Source organism: Mycteria americana, chromosome 18 (genome assembly GCF_035582795.1).
Source record: "Mycteria americana isolate JAX WOST 10 ecotype Jacksonville Zoo and Gardens chromosome 18, USCA_MyAme_1.0, whole genome shotgun sequence".
NCBI lineage: Eukaryota > Metazoa > Chordata > Aves > Ciconiiformes > Ciconiidae > Mycteria > Mycteria americana.
Window position 1 is genome coordinate 7,451,526 of NC_134382.1, and position 17,714 is coordinate 7,469,239.

Genomic DNA, 17,714 nt, shown 5'->3' on the forward strand with positions numbered 1-17,714 from the left:
TTCTTCCCTCTTTCTTTGCCATCATCTGGTTTAATGGAGGTGAATTCTTGTCCGTTGCTGCTGTCCTTTCCAAAGGCCTTCCTCCCTTCAGGACTTTGGGTCCCTGGATCCGGGAGGATTTCCAGAGCGCTGACTGTCTCTCGTTCAGGTCGGGCACTTGTAAACACCTAATCCTAGAGCAAAGTCTCCCCTGCGTTTGTCAGGCAACGAGACCTGGCCAGAGGTTTAATGCCAAAGCTAATCAGACTTTGCTTCAGCCCTGTGTTTGGGGGTCTTGGAAAGGCGTTCTGTAAAAAGCAGTCGGTGACTCCAAATGGCTCCGTGCGCTCGTGCGGCTGGGAATGCCCGTGCCGTGCTGCGAGTCGGGGTGGCCTGTGCTGTCTGCTCTCCGGCCTGGGGGGACCTGGGGGGAGCGCGTGGGACGCGCCGGCCAGCCCCAGGGCTAGGGCCAGGTACGGAGCTGAGCCCTGCGCGGGCTGCCGGATTTGGCTGCTGCAGGGTTTGGCTCTGCCTTTGCCCTTTTGTCGGTCTGACCTCACTTCATGGCAGCCCTTTTCTAACAAAGCCAGTTGGGAAGGGGAGCTGGCCACAGCAGGGGCTCGCTTGGCAAGGAAATACCGTCCTCAGGACTGCATCCAGATGCCTGTAGGCCACTTCTGTCCCTGCATCTGCTCTGGGCAGAAAACCAGGTGTCCTGGCTGCCTCTGCAGAGTTATTCTGCAGAGGAGACCAGTGAGGAACTGGACATGGCCCTCGGTTTAAAGTTCAGTAATCGCTTAGGGCTGGGAGCAGCAGGGCAGGCAGAGGGCTTGCCCTCGCAAGCACGCTGCTCGGTGCAAGACGGCAACCCACGGCAGCGGCTGCGGAAGGTGCTAACGCTCGGAAAGATGGCAGGTGTCTGCGCTGCGGCCAGAGGTGCTCCAGAAACTGAATAACCAGGCAAGAGGTAGGTGTGCTGGCCGCAGAAGGACGGTGTATCTGTCCCCGGTGAGCAGCGCTGCCAAGCTGCGGCGTGCCATCACGTTGATCGGTGACGGCGACGCACGCGTGCAAAGGGACACCAGTAGCAAGGTGCGAGATCCTGGTTTCAAAACGCTGCAGAGACACGACACAGCTTCTAAAACAATTTTAGTCCTGCTCCCAGAGCGGCAACTTTCCTCCCCGGCTACATCTGGGCTAAATTTGTCGCTCTTTCAAACGCTGCCCTTTCAACATGCAGCCTGCTCATGTCTCACACTTCCAGCACGCCTTTGTGCGCAGCTGCCGTGGTCTGTTTGGCTCTTATTTCGGGTCCTGAACTCCATCTCTGCGTTCGTGCGTCTGTGCCCGAGTTATTGCCTTGTTCCTGCCGTACTTCTGGGGCAGAGCGTAGCTGCTTCCAGCTGCTGCCCGGCGCAGAACATAGCGTTTCGGGATGAAACGCGAGCGTGCCCTTAGCAAACGGGCACCGTCGGGCTTGCACCGAGAGCGCGGGGTTGTGGGTGTACGCAGGACCTGAGTATCCCACCCCGAACGCTCCTGCCCTGTTGACCACTAAGGCCTGCTCCCTGCAGTTTCTCCACTGCTACCCTGTAGTAATTAAGGACTGTGATAACAAAACTGCCCCTGAAATGGGTACACAGCCCCTGCCACACAAGCAGCTAAAGGAGTTTTCCTTATACCCTTTCCCGGCTGGGTTTAGCTCCCCTAGAAGAAGCCCTTCCTCCTGCTCTCCCTCTATCTGCCCCTACTTTAGAAGGTTGTACAGCTTTGCTAGGCTGGTATAATTAATGCAGGGTGATTTATGTGTGGGTACAAGCCCTAAGATGTTTCCAAACCAGCCCCCGTAAGCATCAGATGGGTCAAGACCCCCACCCAAGCTCCTCAGCACAGCCTGGTTTCCCCGTTGAGTCCATCGGTTCTGCTGGCCATTGCTTTTCCCCTGATGGTTTCCAATCCAGATGCTGACCCGGGCAGCTCCGTCGCAGGTGGGAACAGGGCTGTGTTTGGGAGCTCTGTTCACGGACACCTGCCTCGTGACCGTGAAAACCCACATTCCCTTTGCTTTTCTTCCAACACATTTCTCAGCAGACTCAGGATTTAAAAATAGAGGGTTGACTTCAAGTGGCACTGGACGTCTCAGTGCGGGTTGCATTAAAATGGAAACTGTAGTACCTGTAAACACACGAAATACTTCTCATTTCCTGAAAAATGTATTCATCCTTCACAGCCTGGCTGCAGCAGAAACGCAGTCGGGACCCGGTCGCCCACAAACTGCAGGTTCAGTGCTCCGGCGCTGCCAGCAAGCCCGCGCACGTCCCGCCGCTCGGCTCGGTCACAGGATAGCCGCGTCTTTATTCACAGAGGCAGATGAAAGGCACGAGATGGTACTAGCTGCCAACAATTCACTCTCTGACAAATGATCTCTCCGCTCCCCCCCACTCCCTCCAAGTGCAAAAAGTCCTGAATCGGGCCCCCCCCCTCCTTCTGAAACCGTGGCTGGAAAACCAGCGCCGTTATTGAAGCGCCATGGGCCGCTGCCTTGCTCTCTGCTTTCTGATTTCCAAGCCACAATGTCAAACTTCTTTTGCTCAAAGAATAAACAGCAGAGAGGTGTTTTTAAAAAAAGAAAGTGGGGTCTGTGACCTGCGCGTTTGGCTTCAAGCGTTTGGAGAAAAAGCCCCCGTAACGGAGGGCACGGTGTAGGTGCAGCAGGGCAGCCCACCTGGCCCGCTCCCGCTCCTTCGCTGCGCGTGGACGTGCCGATCTTTTCCTTGTATTTACGAAGACACTTGAGGTTTGGGAATTCCTCGGTGAGCACTTTGTACGAACACGTCTTTTCCTGTCGTCTGCCTGTGAAGGGCTGCCTGAAACCGCGGCCGAGGTCGGGGAAGGACCTGCTGGGCAAACCTGCTCCCTGTTCCTGCTGGGAAAAGCCAGCACCTCCCTCGCAGAGCCCTTAGTCCTCGGAGGAGCTGAGGATGTGCAGGATTTGCCCTAGCCTGTGATGAGCAACTCCCTCACTGCCCTGTGGGTGGGGGAATCCACCAAAATATGTCATGTTCTCACGGCCGGCCGAGCGACCGAAGCAACTGGCGTTTGCCAGCCCTGGCTAAGAGGGAGGTCGCTGCTCCCGCTGCTCTGCCCGCTGCCTCCCTGCGCTGGCACTCCCGGGTCTGGCGCGGCACCAACCAGCCCTCAGAAATCTCTCTGAAGCGTGGGGAGAAGACGGTCGTGACTCAGAAATGGCCTAGCAGAAATGTCGGCGAGAGGCTTTGCTCTGGTTTTATTACGGAGAGATGAAGGGGAAAAAAAAAATAAATAAAAATAAGAGCGCAAGAGCTGCTCTGGCCAAACCGATCGCTGCAGAAGAGGGGGGAGAGCCGCAGCCCTCTTCCAGGCTGGGACCGCGGCAGCCGGGCGGCACATGGTGTATCGAGGCCAGATGAAATACGGAGGCCGTTCTTGAGGGTGCACCTGCCTGACTTTTTCATCTGCTTGGCAAGACAAGGTGTCAGATGTGGGAGCTACGTGCAAGGCGAGGAAGTGGGGTGGGATGGCACGGCTCCCGCCTCCGGCACCGCCGCTCTCCGTGGTGAAGGGAGAACAGTCTCACGGCAGCAAGGATGCACCGAAAAGGTCGTTTCTGTTGTGGTGGCTGCTGCTGTTGCAAAAGATGGTGAGGTCCTGGCTTCTCCCTCCGGGGTGAGATACAGGCAAGATGACCTCGCCGTGGAGGGAGAGGAGAGAGCTTAAAAGGTCGGCGAATAAACCAAGCGTTAAAATTGCAGGCAAGTCCAGGCTGGTTTCCTTGAAGGACACTAGAGACGCTGCTGCTTGACTGAGCTCAGTAGACACTCGCAGGGCTGATCTCCTGATACCAACAAGATCTTTCAATATTTCTTTTCGCTTCTGCAGCGGGCTGAAAACATCTCTCTTCTGAAATATTTATCTCATCCGCTTCTTCCAGCAGAGATCAAAAGGAGTGTGAAATGCACCTGTAACCTGATGGATCATCTGGCACCTTCGGTAACTTTTAGCAGGGGGAGGTGCCAAATCACATTTGCGTCTCCAAGCCCAAGCTCTAAAGGATCAGACTCCAAATATCGCAGATCGGCCAAGGGCACTCGCTGGTAGAGGTGACAGGCACCCTGTCTTACCTACAGCATAGCATGAGTACTGAACTCTCCCGGGAAGAAATTTAGCACGAGTTCTTGAACACGAGGATAGAGGCATCGAGAGAGCGAGATATACCCCGCGTCCCTCGGAGCGGGGAAACAGGCGCTCGGTGCCGCCGTGCCTTCCCCAGCTCCAGCGGGTCAGGGACAGCCAGGAGGCTGCTTTTCCCACCCCAGTGCAGCGTTGTAGCTGCAGGTGGCTCACCTATGGACTGGGACGCTGGGAGTGCAGAGCATCACCTACCATTCCCGCTTCTTGCAACATCTAGGTCTGATTCCTTTCTGAACCGTAGCTGGTATTACTACTTGCACCCAAACCACTCCTAAGCTAGTTGTCTGCCCAACAGCTTTCCTGCAACCTCCCGTCGGTGCCGGGCCTGCCCCGTGCAGTTCAGGAGAACTGGCGGTAGTCTCCGACCGTAGCCTGGCTGTCCACAAGCAGCAGCAGAAGTCGGCTTCCTGCAAAAGCCATGCACAGAGCCTTCAAGCAATGGCGGGAGGAGAGGACACACAGGTCTCTTCCCAGCAGCGATTTAGCAGCTCTACGTTCATGGTGAAGTTCTCCAGCCCAGCCTCAACTGACTGAGCTTCCTCATTCCTCTCGGGGCGCCCAGGCAGTGACCTGGGCTGGCAGCACCCCCATTGCAGCAAACGTCTGCAGCTTTGGCTTGCGGGGAGCGGCTGAGAACAAAACCGCTTCCCCGGGGAAGACGAGGTCCCCAAAGCAAGGGCATTGCTTAGAAAAGATCCGGCTGATGTGGGTACATGCAGACTTCCCACATCCCAGCACAAAGCCTTGCCCCATCCAAACCTCCCTGGAGGGGCTAATGTCATCAACAGTGTCTTCAACATTATGGTTTCTGGCCAGAAACCCTCCCAGTTCCAGTGCGATCTTCAGGCCAACTTTGCAATCCCTGACACACTGAGACATTGAGACAAACCACAACAGATTTCCCAACCATTTTGCCCAGTATTAAATTCAGTGACTTTTAGCGCAATCATTTCCTAACTGCCAGCACTGCACCTGGGAGTACTGTACGTGGCTGGGGGGGATATTCTGTTCCTGCACCTGCAAAGTGAAGGGAAAACATTCTTTCCTCCAGATTTGTGTGACAAGGCTAGAAAACACAAAATCTGAAAAATTCAAACCAAGCAAGAAGTCAGCAGTGACTGTTCAGGATTTAGCCGTGTCCCTTAGCCTGGGGACTTCGCTCGGCGTGAGGAATCAGGCAGGAAGAGCCAGAGCCCCCTGAGACAGGAGCTGGCAGTCCCAGAGACCCCTTCCTTTGGGCAAACCTGTCTGCTGCCCTCCGCTGACCTTCTTCTGCTTTGCTCAGCTCTGTGTGACCGTCTCCCAGGAAAGCCCGGCCTAATGAAATTGCCCGATTCCTCCAGCTGTTCCCCCATTACCCACCCGCCATGCCAAGGCCGCTGTATTTCCACCTGCCACTGAGAACGCGGAGAGCGCTTAATGGCTTATGGCTGGATAAACAGTAAAACTGAGCATATGCGACCAGTTCAGCCGCCCCTGTGCCTGCCGTGCTGCCGCTCGTTGGAGGGAGCGAGGGAAATCTTTCGGGGCCTGAGGCTGCAGTGCCAGGCGTTGCTGGATGCAGCTCAGACTGGGGCGCCTGGCTGCATCGAGGGGGGCCGGGGAGGGCAGAGGCGATGAGGATGGATGGACCGAACCCGGGAGCTGCTGCTGTGCGTTGACTTGTGCTCGCTGAGCTGTTCAGGGGCGGCGGGAGGAGCTGGCTGGAGGGCTGGCAAGAGCGGGGACTCTGCTCGAGTCCCGAGTGCTTTTGAGACAGGAGAGAGGGCAGGGCTCTCCGGATCAGGCTGTTAGCAACATGCAAGATGTGTCTCAGGGGGGTAGGCATGGGGACGGAGCCAAAGAAGAGGAGAAGCAGCCCTTCTCCCTGCATACTCTGTGCTCCTGGGCTCCTCAGCCAGCACATCATCGCCTACATTTTTGTCTCAACAGACACGTAATGGATTGATTTCTCATTCTTTAAAACTCCGTGCTCATTCAACAGTTTCACACGCAAACAATGTAGACACAGGAACGTACACAAAAGTATTAAATGAGATAGATCTTTATTAGAAGCTTCCGGCATATTTTATCTGTTCTCCTCCTCTACAAAACTCCTCTTACTGGATATACAGCTACTATAGTCCATATAGAGCCTGTACATCTCTCTCTTGCTATTAACTGCTACATATCTCACTGTACAATTGTACAGTGTGCTCTCTTATCAGCAATAATACATGGTCTTAAGTACAACCCCACACACATTAAAATTGCATGGCACTCTGCATTACGAGGAAAGAGCTACACCTCTTCTCTCTCGTTTTGTAAGACAAACATTGCCACAGACTGTTCCTATAAAGCTCATAGGCAGATCTGCACGGCTATTCTGGGCAGATTTCCCCCAGTACCTTTGCGGATCTGGTCCCTAAGTGCTTAACAAATCTCACATTCGTGCTGTTATCAGACTCGGGAGTAAAGAAAACCCCCCACGAATAATGCCCTTGAGCGATCAGGAAGGCCTTAGAGACAGGGAAGAACCTGAACCACTTCCTTTTCATGTTTCACGCCACCTTCCATTCTGGGTCCCCTCCAGCCCCACAAGGTTACACACTCGGCCACGGCACCTCCTCACCCGACTTCTCCTCCCAGCCAACTCTGTGTCTCTAGGATGGGAGGCAGCGGAGGCACCAAGTGATCTACCTAGACCCTTCATCTGGTGGTTGTCAGAGCCAAACATGTACGTGTGCCTTTTCCTCCTCTCCAACATGCTCCTGTCCTTGTCAGGGCTCTTTCCTGAGGCTTCCCGGAGCTCAGCCCCTTTCCCTGCTGCCCCTGCAGCCCCTTTCTGTCCTGCGCAGCCTCCTGCCGGGCCCTTCCCGGCTGCCCCGTCCCCTGGCTCTGGCTGCGTGACACCCGCCCGTCCTCTGCCTACGGGAGCGAGACGAGTCCTTGCAGTGGGTGCCGCTCACCCGCAGGGACGGACACGGCATCCGCGGCTCTGGCTCAGCAGGGCCGGACACTGCATCCGCGGCTCTGGCTCAGCAGGGACGGACACGGCATCCGCGGCTCTGGCTCAGCAGGGCCGAGGCGGCCACATGCAACAGAAACCCTATCTCAGCCTCCTGAAGCGTTAGATCGAGCCGTGACTTCTTGGAGTGAAATCCAAGAGGATGAGTCCTCCTGCAGTGAGCCAAACCGGTCATGGGAGACCTGGGCCGTGCCAAGTGAGTGGCCCCTCCATCCCCCTTTAGCCGCTGCCCAGCTAGCCGCACACAGCCAGCACATGCTTAGCAAAGCACCATGTTTGGACAGACGGCTCTTCCCCAAAGCGCTCTCCTCTCTTCCTTCACAGATACCCCAACCCTTTCATAGGAACGAAGCACTTTCCTGGTTTCTTTTGCTCTCTCCTCCCTCCACTACCTCAGCGCCTTCCTTTGCCACCAGGTGACTTCAGCAGGGAGGACGGACGGACGGACGGACAAGCAGCGCCCTGCAACAGACACACTGACTACTCCTAGGAGACAGCACAAGTATGCAAGAAGTGTGCAAAGAAAGAACAGAGCCAGCCCACGCCGGGCTCCTCTTCTGTCCAGTACAGGTACAAACTGCCTACCGTATTGTAAATGACTGTCACCGGAAGGATCCTGCTTCCTGTGACATCCTGTCCCGTTTAGGGATGGGTCCAGAGAAGTCTTGGTGCTGGGATCCAGGCTTCTCACACTGCCCAAGAACAAAGTCCCCGGCCTCTGCCTCCACCGTCCTCGCCTGTCCTCGGGAAGCACCTCTGGTCTGCGCTGAGCCTAGGTCCGGGAGCGTCCTTCTCTGACCTGCCTTCGGAAGTAGCGGATGGCAGAAAGCGTGCCAAAACTTGCCAGGAACACTGGAACAGAGCCCAACACATTTCCAGAGTGAGTCTGGGTGCTTCTTCCAAACCCGAAGATCTTTTTCCAAACTTGAAGATCACAAGCTACTTCCATGGGACCTAGGGAGGTCGCTCCCCTCCCTTTCTCAGACCCCTCCTGCCTTTGCTCTTCGTCCCCACCACACTGTGCTTGTTCCCAGCGCGTTCAGTCCTGAGCCGCCCACAGCCTGGCCGACCACATCTAGTCCTATCGTTTAGGCACACGGATCACACCACCATTTCACAAGAAACGTCTATTTTTAAGGGAAACACAACATGGACTTCATGCGTGTGGTAGAGATGGGTGGTGGTTAGATATACAGGTTCATGTGGAGATCTAACGGGTCTAATCTCGGATGAGAAGGCCACAGTAGGAAATCTCACCGGGGCTTCGGGACAGTCCCTTCATTTTCTGCTTCTGTTTGGACCAGGAAGATGGCAAGAAAAAGATCATTTTGCGGGTTATCTGTGGATACTCGGATCCCAGCCAAAGGCAGAAAATACCCAAAACCCAGAATCAGAAAATGTAGAGATAGATACAAAAAATAATTAATGGAGATTATACACAGAATCAAGCTCTTCTCTGTACTTTCAGCTAATGTTTTGAGCTTGGCTGGTAAGAGAGGTCAAATTCCCCTGATCTGTTCCCAAGCAAAACTGGGAACCCAAGCCATGCCTTTGGACTTCCCAGTTTAAATTCAGACTTGGTTTTGATTTACATGTTAGAGCCTGGGACATAGAGAGGGAAATTCAACTTGTTAGAACCTAAAATGCCAAAAGAGAATTGCTACTCCGGGATGTCAAACAGTCCCTTGCCTCCCGTCCTCGCCGGGGTGCTTGCTGCACGCTGGGTTGTGCAATCCTGAGGGCACGAGGCTCGTATCCCGCTTTTCGCACCCTCTCTGAGGCCACATCTACCGCCTAATACTAAGAAGGCAAGGAGGAGCAGGCCAAAAGCTCCTTGTGATGATTGCACTGAGCAACTTTAGCTAATGAGCTATTCTCAGCCAGGGGTGTCAGCTTCCTGCGTGACCTTAGTGGGGAACATTCCTCTCCCGGACGAGCAGCAGGAAGCCCTGGCCCCGGCGTCTCGCCCCGTGGCGGGGGCTCTCCGATGCCCAGGGGCTGGCCCCCACGCTCGGCTGCGGCAGCAGGGCAGGGCTGCTGCACTCCCTGCCCCACGCCCTGCTCACCCGGCGCCCCGCGCCCCTTGGTGCTAATTCGCGCTGCCCGAGCTTCCTCTTTCCCCCCCAGTTATTCAAATGCTGTGGTTGGAGAGGAGAGGAACTGACAGAGCTCTGTTTACTCACAGGACTCGGTGCACCAGGATAATAAATACTTCAGCTAAGCTGTATTTAGAAAAAAGATTATACCTTTACAGCATGTTAGAAAAATATGTGCATTTGTTCCAGCTGAGATGAAGGAGTATAAACCTGCATACTCGAGGTCCTGATTCAGCTTCTAGCCAGCACGGATCCTGAAGAAGCCTCTCTTCCTGACACACTGGTACTGGTCCCTGGCAGAGGCTGGATAGAGCAGGGCCAAAGCTAGGAACAGACTTTGTGTGTCCAGAGAAGGGCAACGGAGCTGGGGAAGGGTCTGGAGCACAAGGCTGATGGGGAGCGGCTGAGGGACCTGGGGTTGTTCAGCCTGGAGAAGAGGAGGCTGAGGGGAGACCTCATCGCTCTCTACAACTGCCTGAAAGGAGGCTGTAGAGAGGTTGGGTCGGTTTCTTCTCCCAGGTCACAAGTGATAGGGCGAGAGGAAATGGCCTCAAGTTGCGCCAGGGGAGGTTTAGACTGGATATTAGGAAATTTTACTTCACCGAAAGGGTTATCAAACACTGGAACAGGCTGCCCAGGGAAGGGGTTGAGTCCCCATCCCTGGAGGTATTTAAAAGCCGTTTGGATGAGGTGCTTAGGGACATGGTGTAGTGGTGGGCTTGGCAGTGTTAGGTTTACGGTTGGACTCGATGATCTTAAAGGGCTTTTCCAACCTATACGATTCTGTGATTCCGTGATTCTGTGACTTGTCCTACGGCTCAGCTCAATTCAGCAGTCACTTTGTGTGGGGAAAGGACAATGTAAGTGAGTAGGAATCAGGACTGCCATTTCTATAGGAGAGAGAAGGTATTAGAGAGTAACAGGACACTTTGGAAAAGCAGGAAAATGACGACATTTTCCCGCAGGCAGTGTTAGGTGTGTTAGCATCCCTGCCTTTCTCCCTGCCATGTCTTCCACGAGGTCCTTCCCACCCCTCTCGCGCCAGGCCGGGCACCGTACATACTGGTCTTCCAGGCATCCGGAGCCTGCAGGTCGGAGGTCTTCACTGCCCAGGACGCAAAGGCACAGAAGACGAGGCACATGTCTTTGTGGGTCAGCGCCAGCGGAGCCTGGGGCCTCCCTGCGAGAAGAAGAGCACGAGGCTTGGGGTTTTATGAACCTCCTCTGCCAAAGCAGGCTCCAGTCCCTTTGGGGCAGCGAGTCCCTTGCACTCCCCGAGAAATACATCTTTGTCACACATTTTCCCTCCCAGAAGACCTTTTTTCACCATCGGTCAGGTCAAACATGTCTCTTTAGGACTCAGGTACCTAAGGAGAGGGGCACATTTTTCACTCCCCTCAGTTTTACACTTTGTTAAGAGCCCGAGGCAGGTATTTCTCAATGCTACCCATGGGCCTGGGAGGCACAGCCAGCCGACATGCCGCCTCCAGGACCTCTGACTGCCCTACCACCTCCCTGCATTTCTTCCCACCCTTCTCCCTGCGTGGTGGCTGGAAGCAGGGAGTAGGTTTAGGAGAGAGCAAGTCCTGGGCTGGCTGCCGATGCGCTGGGGCTGCAGGCAGGTCCCTCCGGTCCCCTTCCTGCAAGACAATGTCCCGAGGCGCACGCAGCTCTAGTACAAGACACAGCCCCCTGAGAAGCACCAGCGCTCAGCACCTCCCCCCAGATCCCACCTCGCTCCCGCTGCGGGGACAAGGAGGGAGACAGCCCTGAGTGCTCTGCATCTCTTTCTCTGCTGGAGTTCCAGCCTAGCACAACTTGCAGACATGCTGCAAGAAAGAGTCGGTTATTTTTGCTCCTGTGTTTATTTGATCAGGCTTTTAATTAAAGCTGGCTTATTAATTAGCTACGACCACGGCGAAGGGGTTTCTCTGTGCAAACAGACTGGAAGCTCTATTTTGAGGCACCCTTTGGGATGACTCATTCATTGTTTGGTTTTAATATCAACTGTGAGGCACTGTGGCTGTAAGCATCGTACAAGCTTTAAGATAAATACGCTGGCTGTCCTAGTGGGTCAGACTTGCTCTCCCTTTATTGCTGTTTCTCTTACCTGCCTCCAGTAACAGTCAATGTTCAGGTAACCTCTGAGGTCCCTGGAGGGTGTTTTTTGAATTAGCGTGTGTTTTAAAGTCCCCCTCACCTCTTTCAGCTGGAAGTCTTGGACATGTTCCGCTCTGTGCTCACCTTTTCCCCCACCAATACCAGATGGATTAGCAGCCCAGCCTTAACAGGACAGCAGCTCAGCAGCCGTTGCCTTATCTCAGGGGCATGAGTTCTTTGGCACAGAAGGATTTTGCTGTTTTGCCTCCCATTTCCTCATCAGAAATACAGGTGTCTGGTTCTGTAGGTAGTTGCATGGCACTGGGATGGGGGATTCCTATCTCTACCAGACCCTGCAATAACACCAGCCATGTTTAATGCAGCTCTCCGCTTCAGTAAATTTTGCTTGGTCAGAGTGCAAGAGAATAGATTAGATCCACACGAAATGATATCCCTTCAGGGGGACATGTGAATCAGCTAGGACAGGGACTTTGGGCCAGACTGAGATGCAGCCTGTTGCACGCATGCTGTCACGACCACCTCTGCCCCAGGACTGGAGTTTGAGGGAAGCAAAGCAAGTTATGCCCAGAATATACCCAGATTCCTTGTCCATGCATCCTGCAGCACCGCGAGCCAGCCTGCGGGGCCTGGCCAGCAGCACTCGCTTGGCATAGGGACGGCGTGAGCATCACCAGAGCGAGCCAATGCGACACAGCGTGTCTCGGTGGTAGCTTTAGCCACGCTTCCAAAGATCCTTGCTAAAGCCCAGGGCTGCTGTGTGGCAAGGTAACGTGCCAGGAGTGTGATTTCAGACCTGCCGGAGCCCACCCAAATGCTCCCATCTGTACGGCGGCCTTAATGCCGCTGCGGCTGGAGTGGAGATGGCTGCAGCAGGACCAGAGCTGGCTGCCAGGCTTCCCGAGGGGCGGTGGGAGCAGGGGAGACCACGCAAGGCAGAGGCACGTCTCTACGCGCAGCGGCAAGCCGGGGCTGTCGGGCAGCGGGCAGGGGATAACGGTGCTTTACCTGTCAGCGCAAGGGCCATGTCCAAACCTTCTGGCAGCGCCTGGCCTCTTCCCAGCGGAGCCAGCGGGACGATGGGGAGCTTCTCTCCGGATCCTCTCCACACGAGAGCTTGGGGTGCTGGGGCTGGGCCTCTGATGAGATGCATTGGCCTTTGCAGGAGGGACTTCAAAGCCCCCACAGCTTTCTTCACCTCGGAGGCTGGAGTGATTGAGAAAATCCCTCTCCAGCCCTCCCTGTTCCCAGGCCTGTCTGGAAAGAAGTGTTCATACATCTCAGGACCCGAGATAACCAGGGAGTCTTTGACTGAGGCCGAGTCGGGATCCTCATATTGCAGCTGAGCGTGGTCCAAGCTGCTGAACTTCTTTCGCTTCCTGTCTTTACCCTTGACTTTTTTCCTGTTTCCTTCTGGTTCATTGAAAAAATATTCATACAGTTCAGGCAAGGATATTTCCCTTTCCAAGGGTGTTTTCTCCCCCTCCACTGAGTTCCCCATTCCTTCTTCTTCCCCTTGGGAGTCACAGAACAAATAGTCATACATCTCAGGCCAAGTCACGTCCAGGGTGTCTGCCCTTGCAGAGGACCCGGCTGCAAAGCAAGGGGGGCCCAGCTCCCCGGGGATCTCAGCTGCAGGCTCCCCATGAGCTCCCTCAGCAGCATCCCCTCCAAAAGCCACCGCGCTCTTGGGATGGAGAGGCTTCCCCGGCACCTCCTGGCACGCGTCTCCCGAAGGAGCCGCGGCTCCGCTGGCAGGGATCACCGGCACGTTGTCACGTATGCCCAAGCCACCAGCCTGCCCTGGCTTTGAATGCTTGCTGGCCTTCGCCTTCCCCAGGGGCTGTGCCCCCGGCTCCTTCACCTTCTGCTTCGGGGGAGCGCTCACAGCTGGATCGCCCTCATCTGTGCCAGGGCCAGGCGCTGGCCGTTTGCTCTCCCCTGCCTCCTCGCTCCCCAGCTTCACAGGAGCTGGCTTGGCTGCCTTCTCCTTCCCTTTGCTCTTCCGTGAGGACAGCGGCGAGCTTACAGTTGCCTTTGCGGGGACACCGGTCCCCTGTGCCGCAGCCCCCGCAGGCTCCCTGTCCCCCTGGGCTGCCTCGGTGGCACTGGCTCCACGTTGCTTGCGGCTCTTTCTCAGCTGTCCTGGCACCTTGGGCCTCACAACGTCCGGGGAGCCAGCTGGGGAGCTCCGCTCGGCGCCCGCTCTCTCCCCGCTCGCCTCCTCCCGCGCTGGGCAGCCGGGTGCTCTGGGTGCAGTCTCCAGGGCTGGGCTCGGGGGGTGGTCACGCGGGGGTCCCTGTAGCCCGGGCTCCAAGCGGGAAGCGCTGCTAGGACTTTTCCTCGCCGAACCCTCCGGGGAGGTAGCCAGCGCCGGCGAGCTGCCCTGCGCCGGAGCCCCCGGCTGTGCCACCACCAGGCTGCCACGGGGCTGTTCCCCTCCTGCATCCCCTCCCTGTTCGGGGGTGCTTGTTCCAGCGGGGTGGCTGGGAGGCTCCATGGCCTGACTGCCGCTGGCCGCTCCTTTCTCTGATGCCGACGCCGGCTGCGGTGCTGCTGCTTCACATGCTGTGTCCTGCCCCGGGCTGCTCTCGGCTGTGCCGCCAGCTGGGCCGGCACGGGCGGCTGCGGGGGGACAGGGGGGCTGCCTCCCCTGCGCGCTGGGCATTGGAGCGGACAAAAGACAGCCGGGCTTGTCGCTCTCGCACAGAAACCTGCCGACCGAGCCCAGGTCCGCTTCGTCCTCGCTGCCCGAGAGAAGCTCCGGCAGGGCGAGATGCCCGCCAGCGGGCCGGCGCAGGGAGGCGTCTCCGGGCACCCCACGTGGGGCAGAGCTTCCCGTGCCAGGCCCTGGCCCGCTGCCCACCCTCACTGCGATCTGCCCGTCTGTGCTGGTGCGGCAGTCCCTCCCCGGCACGCCGTCCCCTTGTTCAATGTCACTGAGACACTGCTCCTCGGCCGTGGCCAGGGCGACCGGCGCTAGGTTGCATTCCTCCGACGCCAAGAAGAACTCAGCCCAGTCCCTGTCGTTCAGCTGGATGCTGTACTCGAAGTTATCCATGCCTGCAGCAGCAAAGCAAGGGGAGGGGGCCGGAGAGATCAGGGGATGAGGAGGGGGCACTAGCATCAGCGGACATAGCCGAGGTGTATGCCCCTAACCCTTTCCCCCCGGGTTCCTGCCCTGCTTCCCTGCCATCCGCATTCACTCATCCTCACTCATTTCCAGCTGAAATCAGTGGGAGGCAAGGGCAGCTCCTGGCAGACTCCGCAGGACAGGTATGGCTGTGCTGGCCCGGAACCCAGCCAGCAGTGGAGACCACTGCTACCCCCCTCCGGTCCCTTCTGCTCCCTGACCACAGCAGCACAGTGGGCTTGGGATTCTCTCCGCAGCAGCACCGCACCTCACATACCCCTTTCCTTACTCCCATTTTGAAAAGTGGGAGATTTACGCTTTTGAGCATTCCTGCTGCCACAGCATCATGCACGAAGCACAGTCCGAACAAGGACATTTCGGCAAGCCACGACAACCCCTTCCGTGCCCGTGGCTCTGGGGAGGGAGATGCAACAGAGCCCAAAACCCAGCAGGGGGGATCCAGCGGTAGGAGAAGAAGCAGAGAGATCACGAAGCCGCATCCTACCTGTACCACAATCTAAGCTGGTGATGGAGCCATTCAAAGAGCCACGCAGCAAAATCCTCCCAGCACAACATGATGCTGTACCCTTGACGGGGGGCAGAGAGCTCGGCTCCAGCACAGATCCATTCAGGGGCTAAAAATAGGTGCCCCCCCGCTCCCTCCCCAGTGTGTCACTTGAGATCCGAGCGTGATGGGTTCAGAGAGGGCAGGCCCATATATAGAAGCTGGTGGGGAAGGTGTGAGGGTGCCAGCCAATGCGTTTCTGTCCCACAGCCTCTGGGGTCTCTGGGACCACTCCTGATGCCCACTGCTCGCTTCTGCCCTCTGCCTGGGCTTGCTCCCTGGGATGGCCAGCAGAGAAGGGGCCCAGGCCACAGAGCTCGCAGCCGTTAGCACAAGGCGGAGCGTGACATCTGGATGGCAACGACTCTTCTTTTTTCAACATACCCACCTCTTTGCCTCAGTCTGTAGGTTACCCATTTCTAGGGTGACAAAAACATGCCTCAGGGGCATCGTTTGCCTATTGCTAGCACTCCTGGGGCACTTATTGCCAGCCTACCGCAGATTTACATCAAGAGATCACAGCCAGCGTCAGGGTCTTGTGACAAAGCTTGCATGGTGCGTGGCAGCCGTCCCACGCCGCCCAGGAGCATCTGGTGTGGGTGGCAGAGGGAGCCTTGGGTTGGAGACTCAGGGTGAGCCTGGCACCAGGGAGTTACAGGGGAAGCGACTGGCCGAGGGTCAGCAACCAGGGCCAGAAATAGCCCTCAGCTCCTGCGAGTCCCGGAGCCTGCCTCCCACTGCGTGCCCTCCCCTGTCCCAGGGGCCAGAAATAGATGCCCTGAAGTAGCTGCCTGCAGCACGGTGCCTGTGAGCGTGAGCCCAAGCCCAGCTCCAGGCCCTGCTGCCCCGAGGGGGGCCAGCACTGCCCCGAGGCTCCCTCCGGCCACCCCTTCGGTCACCAGGCTGCTGTAGACCCCAAACTGGCGATGGCCAGCCATGTAGATGCTGTGGGAGCCGAGAGGGACCCACGTCCTCTGCATCCACCGCGGGGGTCCTCGGTGGGGCTGGGGTGCTGGCCATGCTGCGCCGCACGCTCCAGGGAGCTGGGGCCAGCTCCAGGGAGCCGGGGGCCAGCACCCAGCTCCTGCCCCCCAGCTCCTGCCCCCCAGGCTGGAGGGCAGCTGGGCCTCTTGCCCTGTCCTGCCAGCACCGGCCATCCTGCGGGAAGGAAGCTCCCCGTCGTGGCTGCCTTCACGCACTGCACTGCCAGGGAGCGAGCCAGAAGCGCGCAGCCCACCGGCAGCTGGAGCTGACGCGCACTGCCCCACGCCACCGGGGAAATATTGACCGGGACACGCTTCCTTTCTCCATGCTCTGGGCTGACGCACGCAGGGAGCTTGTCGAGCCGAGAAAATATGGAAGGAAAGAGGTCTGCTGTCTTCCCATCCTATCTCATTTCTGATCTGGCTACACCCTTCTCCCTCTCCCCCTCACACGCGCTCGCAGACGCAGAAGGGAAACCAACTGGCTTCCTTTTCTTGGCTGCAGTCGACTTCCTTCCCTTTGAGTCCGGCAGCCAGGGTTAGTCAGAGAAACCTTTAAACTCTGCCTTGCAAACCGCAGCAGAGAACATAAAAGAGGCAGAGGCAGCGAGACGGAACTGGAAGCCAGCAGCGGGCTGGCGGCCCGCGTTATCAGTGTCACATTTAAAACCGATGCTGGAGCAGCCACACACCAAACCCAACAGGAACTGCACACACCCCACCACACGTTCCACCCTGGCCTCGGAGACACAAACAAGTCTCGGCGCAGGAGACATCCAAGTATTTATTTAGCTGTCCGGGGTAAAGCCCACACACCGTCCTTGGGGAAATTATGCATCTGCTAGCACTTCCCTGCCTTCCTCTCGGGGGGCCATAAAAGCGCAGCGTGGACTTCAAGGGCAAGGCACGCTGCCTGGAGCCACGCAGGCTGCAGAAGGGGCATTATGCCATCGTGAAGGCCATCCAGCAGTTGCAGCCCGGACAGACCGTCTCCGATTACCTTCTGGCGTGTGGTGCGTGACCCTCTGGGATACCTGGCTCCAGCTCTGCAGAGCCGTCTCCGGAGGAGCTGATGCCAGATGCTGGGATGCTGCAGGGCTGCTCCAGCACCTCCAGACCAACGTGACCGGCGGATGCCACCTGCCGAGCTGCGGGCACAGTCCTCCCCGCCGCCTCCCGGCACCGCCAGTATTGACGCTTTGGTATTAAGGACATTATATAAATAACTAATGTCAACGTGTAATTAGAGAAGGGCCTGAAATAAAGCAGCAGATGAGGCCCCTCTCTGCCTGACGACATAGGACACAGCGTGGGAGAAAGAGCCAGAATCAAGGGCACGGAAAAGGGAGCTAGGCAAGAACACCGGCAGTGTCATGGAGGGGCACTTCCTTTGGCGTAAAGATCCCTTCTGTGGCTTCAGGCTCCACATTCGTTACTCCCAGTGTAAAGAGACTTCAACAGACTGGTGGGGGGGGAAGGAGCTATCAGAGCTATATAGAATAATACTCTAAGATAAGCAATTTCCTATCCAGGAAACTCCATTTGGGAAAATTCTACCTTCACAGAGCTTTTGAAATCAGCACTAAAACATCACAAGTATGGG

The 17,714-nt window shown here is 56.9% G+C and overlaps 1 protein-coding gene across 1 annotated transcript; it reads right to left on the reverse strand.

The window, feature by feature from the left end:
* Positions 1–7,235: 7,235 nt before the first annotated feature.
* PERM1 (PPARGC1 and ESRR induced regulator, muscle 1) lies at positions 7,236–14,491 on the reverse strand. The gene is made up of 3 exons (XM_075520724.1): positions 12,439–14,491; positions 10,376–10,492; positions 7,236–8,068 (listed from the first exon to the last, which is right to left on the reverse strand). Exons 1-3 carry the CDS (start codon positions 14,489–14,491, stop codon positions 7,989–7,991), a joined length of 2,250 nt encoding a protein of 749 aa, XP_075376839.1. The 3' UTR covers positions 7,236–7,988.
* Between the last annotated feature and the right edge of the window lie 3,223 nt (positions 14,492–17,714).